This window comes from Lagopus leucura, unplaced genomic scaffold, assembly GCF_019238085.1.
Source record: "Lagopus leucura isolate 7727_CA_CO unplaced genomic scaffold, USGS_WTPT01 Super-Scaffold_100026, whole genome shotgun sequence".
Classification (NCBI taxonomy): domain Eukaryota; kingdom Metazoa; phylum Chordata; class Aves; order Galliformes; family Phasianidae; genus Lagopus; species Lagopus leucura.
The window spans coordinates 5,889,415-5,901,739 of NW_024962277.1; the positions used below are offsets into that span (position 1 = coordinate 5,889,415).

The 12,325-nt window shown below is 38.6% G+C and overlaps 1 protein-coding gene across 1 annotated transcript in view; it reads left to right on the forward strand.

Moving 5' to 3' along the window:
• NUP210 (nucleoporin 210) overlaps nt 1-12,325 on the forward strand; it is a 60,514-nt gene that overhangs the window by 2,101 nt on the left and 46,088 nt on the right. The window contains exons 2-5 of the mRNA XM_042880074.1: nt 5,478-5,614; nt 6,206-6,337; nt 8,931-9,027; nt 10,479-10,629. Of these exons, the coding sequence (XP_042736008.1) occupies nt 5,478-5,614; nt 6,206-6,337; nt 8,931-9,027; nt 10,479-10,629 (517 nt within the window). The remainder of the gene's footprint in view (nt 1-5,477; nt 5,615-6,205; nt 6,338-8,930; nt 9,028-10,478; nt 10,630-12,325) is intronic.

A 12,325-nucleotide genomic window follows, 5' to 3' on the forward strand; every position in this document is an offset into this window, starting at 1 on the left:
TTTTCCTCTTTTCCTCTTTTCCTCTTTTCCTCTTTTCCTCTTTTCCTTTTTTTTTTCCTTTTTTCCTTTTTTTTCCTGCTTTATTTTCAAACACATGGTTTTCCTACCTGTAAGTTTTGTACATAGTACTGTCTTCTGGGATAAGACAGCCTGTGCGGATATATTCAGCACTTAAATCACATTTTTATTTGTTTTTTAATTACCTTAATCCTGAAGTTACACCTGGCAGATTGAAAGCATTGAGGAGGAGAATTCTTTCCTTGAAATCTGCCTCAACATAATAACAACTGGAGAGAATGGACAGCAAAAACATTTTCCCTGAAGGCATACAGCATGGCAGGATATTTCTAGCAGAAGTTATGTGTAGCATCTATATGTGTTGACATGTTTGTAACAGTATTATTTCATGTCTTCAAAATTGTGGCTTATGGTAAGAATCGATGGAAAGTTGAGCTTCTGAAGTTAGCTTTGAGAAATACAACTGATTAAATTTAGATCGCTATGGTCAGTTTCCTTATGGAAGGGCTACAGCTATGCAAAGATGATAGTGGCTGTGTAATGCTTGTTGCCAGTGTGATGATGGTGAGCTGATTTCTCTTGAAAGGTTTTGTATATGCTGCTGAGGATGCTGGTGGCAGAACTGAAGTTCTGCTGGTGGCAGGGTGCTGGCTGAGATGCAGTGGCTCGGTGCTGTTTGGGCTGTCATGGATGGTGCTTTCTGAGAAACCAAAGCCTATGTGCAACGCTGCTGTTGCAATAGATGGCTGGCAAAGCTCGTTCTCTGACTCCTTATCTTGCATTTCTGTTATTGGTTTGTAAATTTGTCTTATCACTCCGTGAGATCTATCTGATGGCTTGCAGCGTTCTGTAATAACACAGCAGGGTTGCTGACCAAGTCTGTAACCTTGTTTTGCTGCTTACAATCTAAAGATATTCGGCTTTTTCATCACTGCTGTTGTTTCCTGGATACCTGTGTTAGCAGGAGTCTACAAAAGCCTTGTCTTAGTTTCTAACTGGAAAGTTCTAGTGTGAGACACTGATTGTCACTTCCTTTGCTATAAAAATATTCGTTATGTAGTGATTGTTACTGCCTGCTGTTCTTACCCCTTCCTTTGGTTTCCACCTGCACTGCATTTCCTCCTGGCAGGGCCATTGTAGAGGGTGGCAAAGCATTCCCTCTCCTCTGGGAGGTGCCCACACTTTAGTGGGTGCTTTCTCAGCTCCACTGGGAACTCCTGTGGATGTAGAATCAGCTCAGGATCAGCCTGAGGTTGGGTACAGAGGCAGGCTGTGCTGCTGTGGCCGTGCACCATCAGTGTTACGGTGGTTTGAAACCAGAGAGGGTGGCATGAGAGCCTGGTATATTTGTTTTGTCAGAACTGAAGAGGTCCAATAAGTAGTTGTGCTTTTTCTCTTAGCAGATGTGTTAACCTGCAGTGCAGGTTTACTCCTGGGGAAGCTTCTTCTGAGTCGGAGCACATGCTGCCCAGGAAGGAGGACAGGGAGAGCAGGCATTCATGTTTCTTGTTAGTTTGGCAGCTGTCACTGCTGGACATCTATGAATTGCTCTACAAGTTTTGCTCTCATGTGGATGTGGATCATCTAAGCTTGAAGGGTGTGTACATATGACAAGGTTTCAGAGGCTGGATAGTCTGAAACAATGCAAAATGCGAAGTCTGTTTCAGAATGAAACTACCATTTTTAACTGAATTTTCTATTTTGAAATCAGGTTAAGGTAATATCAGAAAAACGCATGTAGGGAAACCTTTACTTATTGCATTCTTTTAGTTGCATGTTTCCAGTTCAAAAACACCAAGCTGACTAGCAGGGGGACAGTGCAGCATGCTGTTTCCCCTTCTGCAGGCAAGACACAAAGATAAGCACTTGCAGTAAAATGCTTTGGGCCACCTGTTGATTTGACAAAGTATGCAAGTTAGCTGGGCTGTGTCGGATTGTGAAAACAATCACCACTGGCTAACTTGGCCTCCTCTGAAGTTAATGTCACGTCAACTGATCACTTTATACATCTTGTGAGTGAAAGCTTCATTCTTGGCTCATTTTGTGGCGTGTGATGTTTCCATTTGTCTTTAAAGCAGAACTGGATGGAGGATTTCTTGCTGCTTTTTGTTTTCCCAGTGCATTGCAAAACATCCTATGAGAGGACTGAGTGAGCAATATAGATAATCTCCCACTGGATAGTTGCAAATCCTTAAGATTTGAGGCGACTCTACCAGATTTCCTCTGTGTTGGTTTTTTTTTTTTCTTTTTTTTTGGAGTGGGATCAGTTTCCATATCCTCGATTCTCTAGGAATATAGTTTTTATCATATAACTACAGTTGCCTGTATGCTATTCTGCCTCATGTTCTTTTTTGTATGCCAGCAGTGTTAGCCTCTAGAGTGGGCTAACGCTGCTGGCATACAAAACGAGCAGAAATAAGGCAGTTACTGCATTGGTCAATCTAGTCCTATGAAACTCCTTAAAACCTTTACTGTCTGCTTTCTCTGGTTGTGCATCTGCCTACATACCTGAATATTCTGAAATATTCAATTTGGTTATGGTACATCTCTGCAAAGGTGGATTTTTGCTCATTTAATCAGTTACATTTAGTCCAAAGAGCTGACAAAGCAATGTAATATGTGGAAGCAATGCAAATCAGTAGTGTTTTCCTGGATGTAGGGAAATAATGTTTGCCTTATCTTTAAACCAGCTGATAAGAAGATTAAATATAATCCTTGAAGTATTCCTATGTGATATCACAGAACAGTAAATAAAAATACAGGAATGGAGCTGGATAGATCCATAGGTATAATCTTGCCACTCAGCTCTGTGTCCAAGGGAGAAAAGCTTATGAATGAAATGGAAATGAGTGAGAGGGCTGGCTGTCATAATTGCAACTTCTGTGAGTTTTTCCATAAGTAGGGGAAATAAATATTGGCACTTCTCTTAGCTTTCTTTCACCTCCACCTCATCCTTTTTTCTAGCTACCCCCACCTCCTCCCCCCTTCCCGCCTCACTCCTCCTAGAGGCTGATATGAGATTGAGAGCTCATGCCAGACATGCTTCCCATTGCTTGCTTCTCAGGATCTAATTTTGACCTCTGACAAGCCTAGCTTTCAGTATCTATCACACACTGGTGTGCTGCTGAAGACCTGCTGTAAGTGGAAGATGATATAATTTGCACTGTTTTGTGTCATTTTAAAGTAGAAGTTTCTTGTCTAGGACACAAGAGCGAGCCCTTTATGTCTTGCAGCAGAGTAATGCCACTATAATATATAGCCTACTTGATTATGCCTTATCCTTTCTGTGCTTGACCCTGAGTCGGACATCTGAAAACACAGTGTGTTTTTTTGATGTTGACAAATGATACAGAGGGTTCATAAAATATTTTGTGGTTTTGGTGTTTAAAAAAACAAGCAAACAAACAAGACAGAAATCAGGCAAATTGCTTTGTGGTGTTAATCTCGGTAGGCCCTATGTCACTTACCCAGTTCAGGTACTTGCCTCAGATAAGCAGGCATCCTGTCAGTAATAAAATCAAAATGTAGCGTCAACTAAAGAGTTAGCCCATATCCAGCCGTAAAAGCTTAGAATTGTCTTTATAATTGTAGAGCTTATCTAAGTTTACAGCTAAAATTTAACTCAAACTATTTCTTTGTTCCTTTTTCTAATGTGAACATTATTCTGTAATTCAGTTTAGTTCTGTAATGCTATTATTAGTGCTAACTGTAGTTGCTATGTACTGAAATAATGATATATTAAAAGAACAAATACAGTGAAACCCCTGTTGTGTAGTAAACAATCAATTTCAGACTGTAAAAAAGCCAGATCTTCAATTAATCAAAAATTCTCATGGCAGAGAATATTAATGTGAAGAACTAAATAATAAAACTCAATTCCATAGGTACATGCTTATTTTAAACTGCCTGAATGCTTATTAAGTCAGGTCTGCAAGCTCAGCTTAAAAAGCCTGCAGGAGAAAAGATTGCCTGGTTGTGAATACTGATCTTGTTAGGGAACTTGCTAAATGTTGGCAAACTGTTTGGTGCTTGCTTAGGAAGCTACAGAATAACAGGAAAATAAAGAATTGGTGATTCTGAAATAAGTAGCTTTAAAGCAGATGTAAATGTGCTGGTAATATACAAACACAGCATTATTGTAGAGCCACTGTGAAGCCAGTATAAAAATATGTTGATATTTGTGGGCACTGCTTAGGTATCTCAAATATAACAAAACATTTTGAAAATTCAAAGTTAGCTGTTATGACTGTTGTTCTAAAATCCTTTAAGACTGGTCTTTCTGTAAGCAAAACGTTGCTGGAGGCACACCAATAATATGAAGTAATAATTCATTGAATTAATGGATCTTGCCCAAGATAAGCATATTATAATGCTTTGTGGTGTCTAATGATCCTGTGTGCCTCCAATTAGCAGGCACAATTAAAAATGTTCCAGCTGGGCTTTTGTGCCCTTGGATGACAGGCTTTTGGGGCCTCACTGCCTGCACAGGTATAACAGGATAAAATCCATACCCATATGCAGGGAATCAGAGAGGTGGCACAGAGTTATTTTTGTTTCCTGTGAAGTTCCTGTAAGGAAAGCGAGATGTTCCTGCCTCAGTGGCTGCTTTGAGCTGAATAGATTTTTGAATCAATAGATTTTTGTTTCGTACACTTGGATTTGTCACCCAGGTTGTGTTTCTGACCTTACTCCAGTGCTTCCAGGCCAAGTGGTCAGTGTTTGCCTAGACTGTGACTGGTATCACTTGGAAAGCTGAGTGTATTGAGATATTTTATGAAACAGGTACGTTGTTAGTCAACAGGAAAGCTGTCTTCACTCCTTTGGATTGGTTGGTTATACCAGCAACAGGAGTAAGTAAAACCAGCCTCTGAATACGGGCATGTGTGGTACTGCTGTTGGTTTGCAAACTGCCTCCAAATTTTTGCTGATTTGTAAGATATTTCCCATAGATCAGAGGTAGATGTTTTTGAACCTCCTTGCAACGAAAAGTCAGAATCCAATTAATGTCATCATCTTAACCAGGTGGGAATCTACTAAATGGTTTAGATTGCATTTGTCAGACAGAAAAATGGCTCCATCAGAACTGTAGTAAGTGATCAGGCCAGAGGTTTTGTAACTTTGTAAACAGCTGGAGATAGCTCTAAAGAGGCTGAATTGCCCCACCTGTGAAGTCGTCACAGTAGGGAGGGCACTGCTTTTGTTTGCCTTGGCTCTGGAAGGGTGGTTGGACTAGATGATCTTGCAGGTCGTTTCCAACCTTGTGATTCTGTGGTGGGCTTCTGGTCTGTGCTTTTCCCATTCTCAGCCCAAGCTTGCTTTTGCTGAAGTCCCTGAGGAGCTGTTGCAATTCAGCTCCAGTGAAAGTATAGTGTAAAGTATTTTGATGGCTTTATGCTAGCCTTTTGATTTCTCTATGGCTGTAGTTCAAACACTGCTAATACAACTATTTAATCTTGTAGGTCCTCCACCAGGCCAGAGGTCGCGAGCATAGAGCCTGCAGATCAGGGTGAGCGCCAGTGTTCGCAGAAGGCAGTTGTACAGGCACGGTCCTCACAGCCCACACGTCTGACAAGTATCATCTTTGCTGAAGATACAAGTAAGTTCTAACTGTTGTTAGGTAATTAATTAAAAAATAATAATACATGGAGGTGAAAGTTGAAAACAGCTTGTCTTTTAGAAGGCTGGAAATTGCCTTTATGTCTGTCAGACAATGTACCTGCTTAGTTTTTAGAATGATAGATATGTAAAAACAGATGGTTGAATAATTATCTTGCAGTCACTAAATCACAGTGACATAGGATTTTACGGTCGCTGGGTAGCAGTCATTAAGTTCTCTAGGATGTGAGCTGTGTCTGACAATTGCACTGTACAAACACTTAATATATACTCGGAAAATGTCTGTTACTGTTAGTGTAGTTGGAAATGAAAAATGTTTAAGATTTTTTCTCAGTGAGGAAGGGAACTGTAAAGGAAGGAGCTGCTTCTCTACTCTCCCTACTGCTTGTTTAGCCACAGTCACCATTTGACCGAGCATTTCTTAGCCAAGGTCATGACCTAATTTCACTTCCTTCAATGTCCGTGTCTTGCACCATCAGCTTAAATTTGAAGTGTATTTTGTCTTGTTACTGATGTTGTTTGGATGATGAGCACATCCAGTGCTACTGATTTTGTGTGATTTCTCTTGAAGTGACTGGACAGGTTCTTCGTTGTGATGCTATAGTTGATATAATTCATGGCATACAAATCGTATCCACAACAAGAGAGCTCTATCTTGAAGATTCACCTCTAGAGCTAAAAATTCAAGCTTTAGATTCAGAAGGTAAGCGATTTATTAGTGCTGAAACACTTTGTTGTCTGATATATTGAATATTAAAAGCCGAGCTGACTAATCTAAAGGAAGTTCTCTGGATAACATATTCAATAATCTATTAATTTTGTTTAGGTATAAAACCTACATACTCAACTACCTGAATAAGAAAATCAAATGCTACTTGATTTCCAATGTCTTTTCCCTGCCTTTTTTCCTTAATTGCCCACAGTAGCGCTAAGAGTAGTTTTGAAAATCAGAATTTAAAGTCAGTAAAATAAAGATGTCAGCTGTTAGCAATTATACCTTCAGGTCAGGACTAAGAATATAATGTAAGAAGTTGTTGCAGTAGTTGTTCTGTTGAAATATCATGTTAGGATTTAACTAGGCTGAGGATTTTGAAGCAGTCCGTTTTACTTTTCTTCTCTCTTTTTCCTTTTGACTGTGATAATCTAAAGAATTTTGTGAAGGGACATTTTGAGTCTAACCAAACATGTAGCAGGACATTCAGGGGTGATGTTAAAGACCAATCACCAATCCCTTAATCATTACGGAAGCACTCATTATTGGGAAGTGTAATTCAGGCTCATAAACGTCAGTGTACGTGGGTTAAGTCCATATTTATTAAGAGCATGAAACTTCTGCTCTTTGTTGTCTGCTCCATCAGAACGAACTGTGGTACTGGTTTAAAAAAACATGCTTTTTTCTACAGTCTATTTTTGTGCACACATGAACACTCTTGCAAACTAGATGATATTTAGGACAGCTAGTGGGAAGGAAATGACAGGTTATAAACAGCTCTAAATGCTTGACTTGTTCATTTAGGGTAGTTAACGAGCCCATCGTGTGTCAGTTTATTTGTCAAGCCAACATTACAGGTTATGTGTGGCACTGTGCTAATAGCGTAAGGTTCTTTTTATATTATGTGTAATACCAGATTCTTGGTTTGATATTTCTGCAAATTCTCAAGCGTGCTTGATGGACAAATTTCCCTTGGACACTGCCTAAGTTAGAGTTTGAACAGGAGCAGAGGTTTAACAACCAGAACGAACCTTTACTTTAGAGTGAAAAGACACTGAAAGAAGCTATTTATTACAAGCCTTAAGATTAAACATCCCAGACTAAGTTTCAGAGATTGGAAAACACTCAAAGCTTTGAAAATCAGTTTCTTTTAATCAAAAAAACTTTTTTGATTAAAAGGTTTGCACCTGGGAGAACTTTGGACATCTTGGACAGTGAGTGTATTTCTCCACTGCCCCTCTTGTTGGAGTAAGAAAAAGTGTAATACAGCTTTGCAAAGCTAGAATTTGTATAATTAAAATGTTAAACTTAACTACATGTTAAATAATATAATTCCAAGCAATTTTAATTATATTTTCATGTACGTTTGGAGTTCTTTGTTTAAAATCCTATTTATTTGGGATTTATGGCTCTATGGGAACTGTTGAGTCCTGGCCTGAACCACTGATTGAGCACCTGGGGAAAGGACCCAGTCAGCCTTGGGAGCACAGGTGAAAGCAATTCAGCTGTGTGTCAGGAATGGGTGGAGCCTGGCTGCACCTCTCTTAGACCTCATTGAAGGGCTGACTGCCATTGGGGAAGGATCTCTGGCTGGAGATTCCTTCTTGCTGGAGCTTTCCCCTGCAATCTCCAGCTACGAGTGAGCAGTCTTCTTCCCTTCCTTTATAAAACCTTTCTGTGGTGCCAATCCTTTGTTGTTACGCTTTGTCACATCGTATTGATCTGTCCAGTTGCTACAATGGCTGTCTGTACTAAGTTGTAAAAAATGAGAAAGGCAGTGTAATACGTAGGTTGTACAATTCTGTCTTAAAATCTTTTTGTGGCTTTATGATATCGTAAACCTGAAAACACAGTAGTTTGAGAACACATTTTCTTTGATTCTTGTTTTATTGTAAATGCAAATACCAGAGGGAGGAACACAATTGAAAATATACTTCAAAATCAATGCTGGCGTTTATTTGTCCCAGTGGATGCTGCAATTCAGAGCAAGGCCTACGCTGAAATTATAAAATCCTTCAGATTAGCAGCTCATTGTACTTAATTGTAATCATGAAATATCCTTGCTTTGTCTGTTTATTCCATTTTGCTCCTTGTTAATATTTACTATTTTGCAGTCTTTTGGTTCAGCTTTGTAGAAAAAAGGTGTTAAAAAGTGGAGCGATATATGTGGGGAGTGTAGTTCATCAGTGCTGTGATCTCATGTTTCCCAAAAGGCATCTCAGACCCAAATTTCTAAGTGAAAGGTGTTGGGTTTTCTTGGTTTCGAGTCCCGCCAATATTCAAGAAGCAGTAAGGTTTTTGTAGTTAAAGGGGTGGCTGGTGCTGAGAATATCTTAAGTGCAGCTGTCTGCACCTATCCTTCATTCAGCCCCTATCTGGTGGCTTCTGTGAAAAACAGAATGATTTTGAATTTGCACACTTCAGTAAAGCAAAATAGAATGTGAATTCCAAAGCTAAATATTGATAGAATTGTGACAGTGTTCCTCCTAGGGATAAGAGAGAATTCCAGGGGAAACTAACTTTTGTTCCAGGAAGGCTCTACGGGTGTTAGTAATTCTGTTTTATTGTAATTGCTGGTTTGTAGGAAACACTTTCAGCACGTTGGCAGGGTTAGTGTTTGACTGGACGATAGTAAAAGACACAGAGGCTGATGGCTTCTCAGATTCCCACAATGCATTGCGGTAAGTTCATTTATGTTGCTCTCAAATTTAAAAAAAAAACAAACAAACAAAAAAACCAAACTCCTGTCCTTTAAGTTTCTGTGTAAATATTTCCCATTTCTAGGCAGTTTACCCAGTGAGCACTTAAGATAATGCTTACGTGTTGATTGGAGTATGTATATACATGTATTTTTGTTTGTTTGAACTGTCCACTCAATAGCCTGGCACTTTCATCTCTATTTAATTTAAAAACTGATGGTGCTAATGAGCAGTCCAGGTGTCTAATCTAGTAACTAGAGAATGAGTATTGTGCAAAAAATCCAGAAAGGGGCTCTCTCAACTCAGATTGCTTCAGGTGTCGGTCAACACCCAGTTCTAATGTTGAAATAGCTTTCAAAGTAACTAACCTTTAAATGAGAAAGAACCAAAAGGCTGCTTGCAAGTTTGGTACGGCTCGCAAGGCCAGATGAAATCACTGAATTCCATCTGTCAAGGCAATGAGTAGAAAGCACTCACTTGATAACTAAGTCATGGTGCTTGCTTCATTACCAGTACTGGCTCTGAAAATAAATTGATTGGAAATTAGTGATTTTTTTTTTTTTTTTGTTTTTCCCCAACTCATTAATGAGTTGAGTGTTTTCCAGTGTCCTTGTATAGTTGGGAAATACTGTTCTGTCCATGTAAAGGAGGTAGAGTTTTTCCTCAGAAGTCGGAGAGCTCATCTGTAGCAGGAGTAGGAATAGAGATCAAGTTCATGATTTTCTTTGCTCCTATGTATCTGCCCAGATCACTTCATGTCTTGTTTTGTTTTTGGCTTTTTATTTATGTGCTCTGCCATTTTATAGTGTTGACTTTATTATTCTAGTTTTAACTTAGAGTAATGGAACTATAATGGCTTCAAACAGAAATGTCAGTTTCCATTTTTATTAAATTAACTCAAATTAGGGTCTGCTCCACATTTTCTTGTTGTATTCTGCCAGTTTTATCTTTACACTGACACCAACATGTTGGAAATAAAACGGAGTCAGCACACTGGGATCCTGTTTTTTCTTTCTTTTTTTCTTCCTAGTCATTTATTAAATACACCCGAGCTTCTTTATAGAGGTCAGAGTTGTGTTCTGGTTTGTTAAGCTGTTGCTTTTATAAACATAAGCTGTGGGGTCTTTCACATCTGCCGTTCCACAGTGGTGCAGAGCTTTTGCAGTCTACATCTACTGTAAAAACTGAGGAACTGTTATTGGAAGCGTGCAGTTGTCTGATACCTTTTGAAAGCTGGCAAACAAGCTTCAAACAAACTTATCAGTCACATAAATTAGCTGCAGATATGTTCAAGAATAAGTAAAATTTGGATATCTAGTCCCAGGCAGACATCTTAAATTTGCAAAAAACCATGGGAATAGCTGGGAATAGATGGTGTTTCTCTACTGGTTTATAAAGATGGTTAATTTTTATGCTCTCTTTCTGCCTTTCAGTATACTCAAGTTTTTAGAATCCACTTATATTCCACCCTCTTACATATCAGAGATGGAAAAAGTTGCCAAGCAAGGAGATACTATTTTGGTGTCTGGAATGAAAACAGGGAGTTCTAAATTAAAAGCAAGAATACAGGAGAGCGTCTATAAGGTAAGAAACTTGCATGCATCCTTCTATTTTTTAAATTTAGTCTTACAGTTCTCTGTTACAGTAGTATATTGCTATATTGTTTCCAATATCATCTATTGCCATTGTGGGTATCAGTGCTGCATCTCAGTCTTACTGGATTGACTCCATGATCAGTGTCACAGGAGGTGCTAATTTTGTTCTCTGTGGAAGGGGTTGGAGCTTGATGCAGTTACCTTGATGCAGCCATCTTAACCCAGCACAAGTGCCAGAAATTGTTCCTAAACCAGACTCTGACAAAGGCCCCATGGCTAAGCAGCACTCTTCAAATACTTCTGTGAGATTTTATTACTACTGCCAGCCATTTGTCTTACGTATCTGATGAGGATCATGCTGATAGTAGTAATACATCCAGTAGTTCATCGGCTTTTTAGGTCTTTCTGTTTCACTGGGTGCTTTTTTTTTTTTTAAACTAGAACTTTTTAGGTCTTTTTTGAATTAATAAATAACTGGAATGAAAAGTGCTATCTTGGATGTACTTCTATTTCCTATTGTGCCTGCGATGACCGTCATACAACTTCTTGGTTTGTATTTAATTCCACCTTGTTAGATCTTGGTTTCCAAGATAGAGCTTTAGAATGGAAATGTCAGTGATGCAGGAGAGCTCAGCTGCTGTGTTGGCAGTTTTCCCAGCAGTTATAGAACCACAATAGTTCTTTCTTTGTAACAGTGTGACAGTTTTTCATTTAACTCTGGTAACAGTAAGTAAAACCATCGCAGTTGCCTGTAAATTTTATGGGGAATACTTGGCGTTTTGCTGCTATCAACCTTAAGAAATCTTTGTATACAACATCGTGCTTTTTTCTGAAGTTCATCTCGTATCTGCAGTCTGGTTTTGAGGTTTTTGTGTTGCTACATGTTTAATGTTTTTGCTTAAGCTAGAATTACATAACCTGTAAAAATTGTTCTATGAAAATATTCTAGGTAATGCTAGTAGAAATAATAGAACATGTTAAGAACAGTTTTTTTTTGTGAAGTTCTGCCTTTGATAAGTAATTCAATATATAGTTGCCCTAAAATAATGCAGTATTAAAGACAAACTCCTTATTGATATTTTTCTTGAATGCTTCTAGCTTGATTTGTTTTGTCTTACATTTTTCTGAATTAATTTTGAGCCGATACAGTAAATGCAATTGAAATGCCATTACTTGCATTTGCAGTTCTTTGCTGGTGGTTGGTAGTTCATTTAAATCTTTCAATGCTGCCAGACTGCACATTTTTAGTGAGTATCCCTCGAACAACTGCAGTAGAATTTATACAGTTGTCTGCTGTATTTCTAATGTAGTAAATCAGTGAATTTGATACAGACTATGTAATGAAGTTACAAATGATGTTTTATGGAGGCATCTTTCTTTTACAGTAGGGGAAGTAAATTTCAGTGTCTGAATAGTAACTGTGCTGCTGTGTATCTGTCCCAAGCATTTCTGTATTCTCCCAAAAACTTAACCAAAATTATGTCCAACACAGACTTGTTTTTCTTCAGCCTTGCATAACATTACCAAACTGCGCATAGATGGGAATTGTTTCCCACTTTTAGTTGCTGGGGAGACTTGTGGTAAAAAGGGAATGAAGTAAAAGAAATTCTTTCTGGAATGTGTCCAGAAGAATTTCATTTCACTTTTCTTTTTGAACCATGTCCAGATGATTCCTCCTCTGTCTC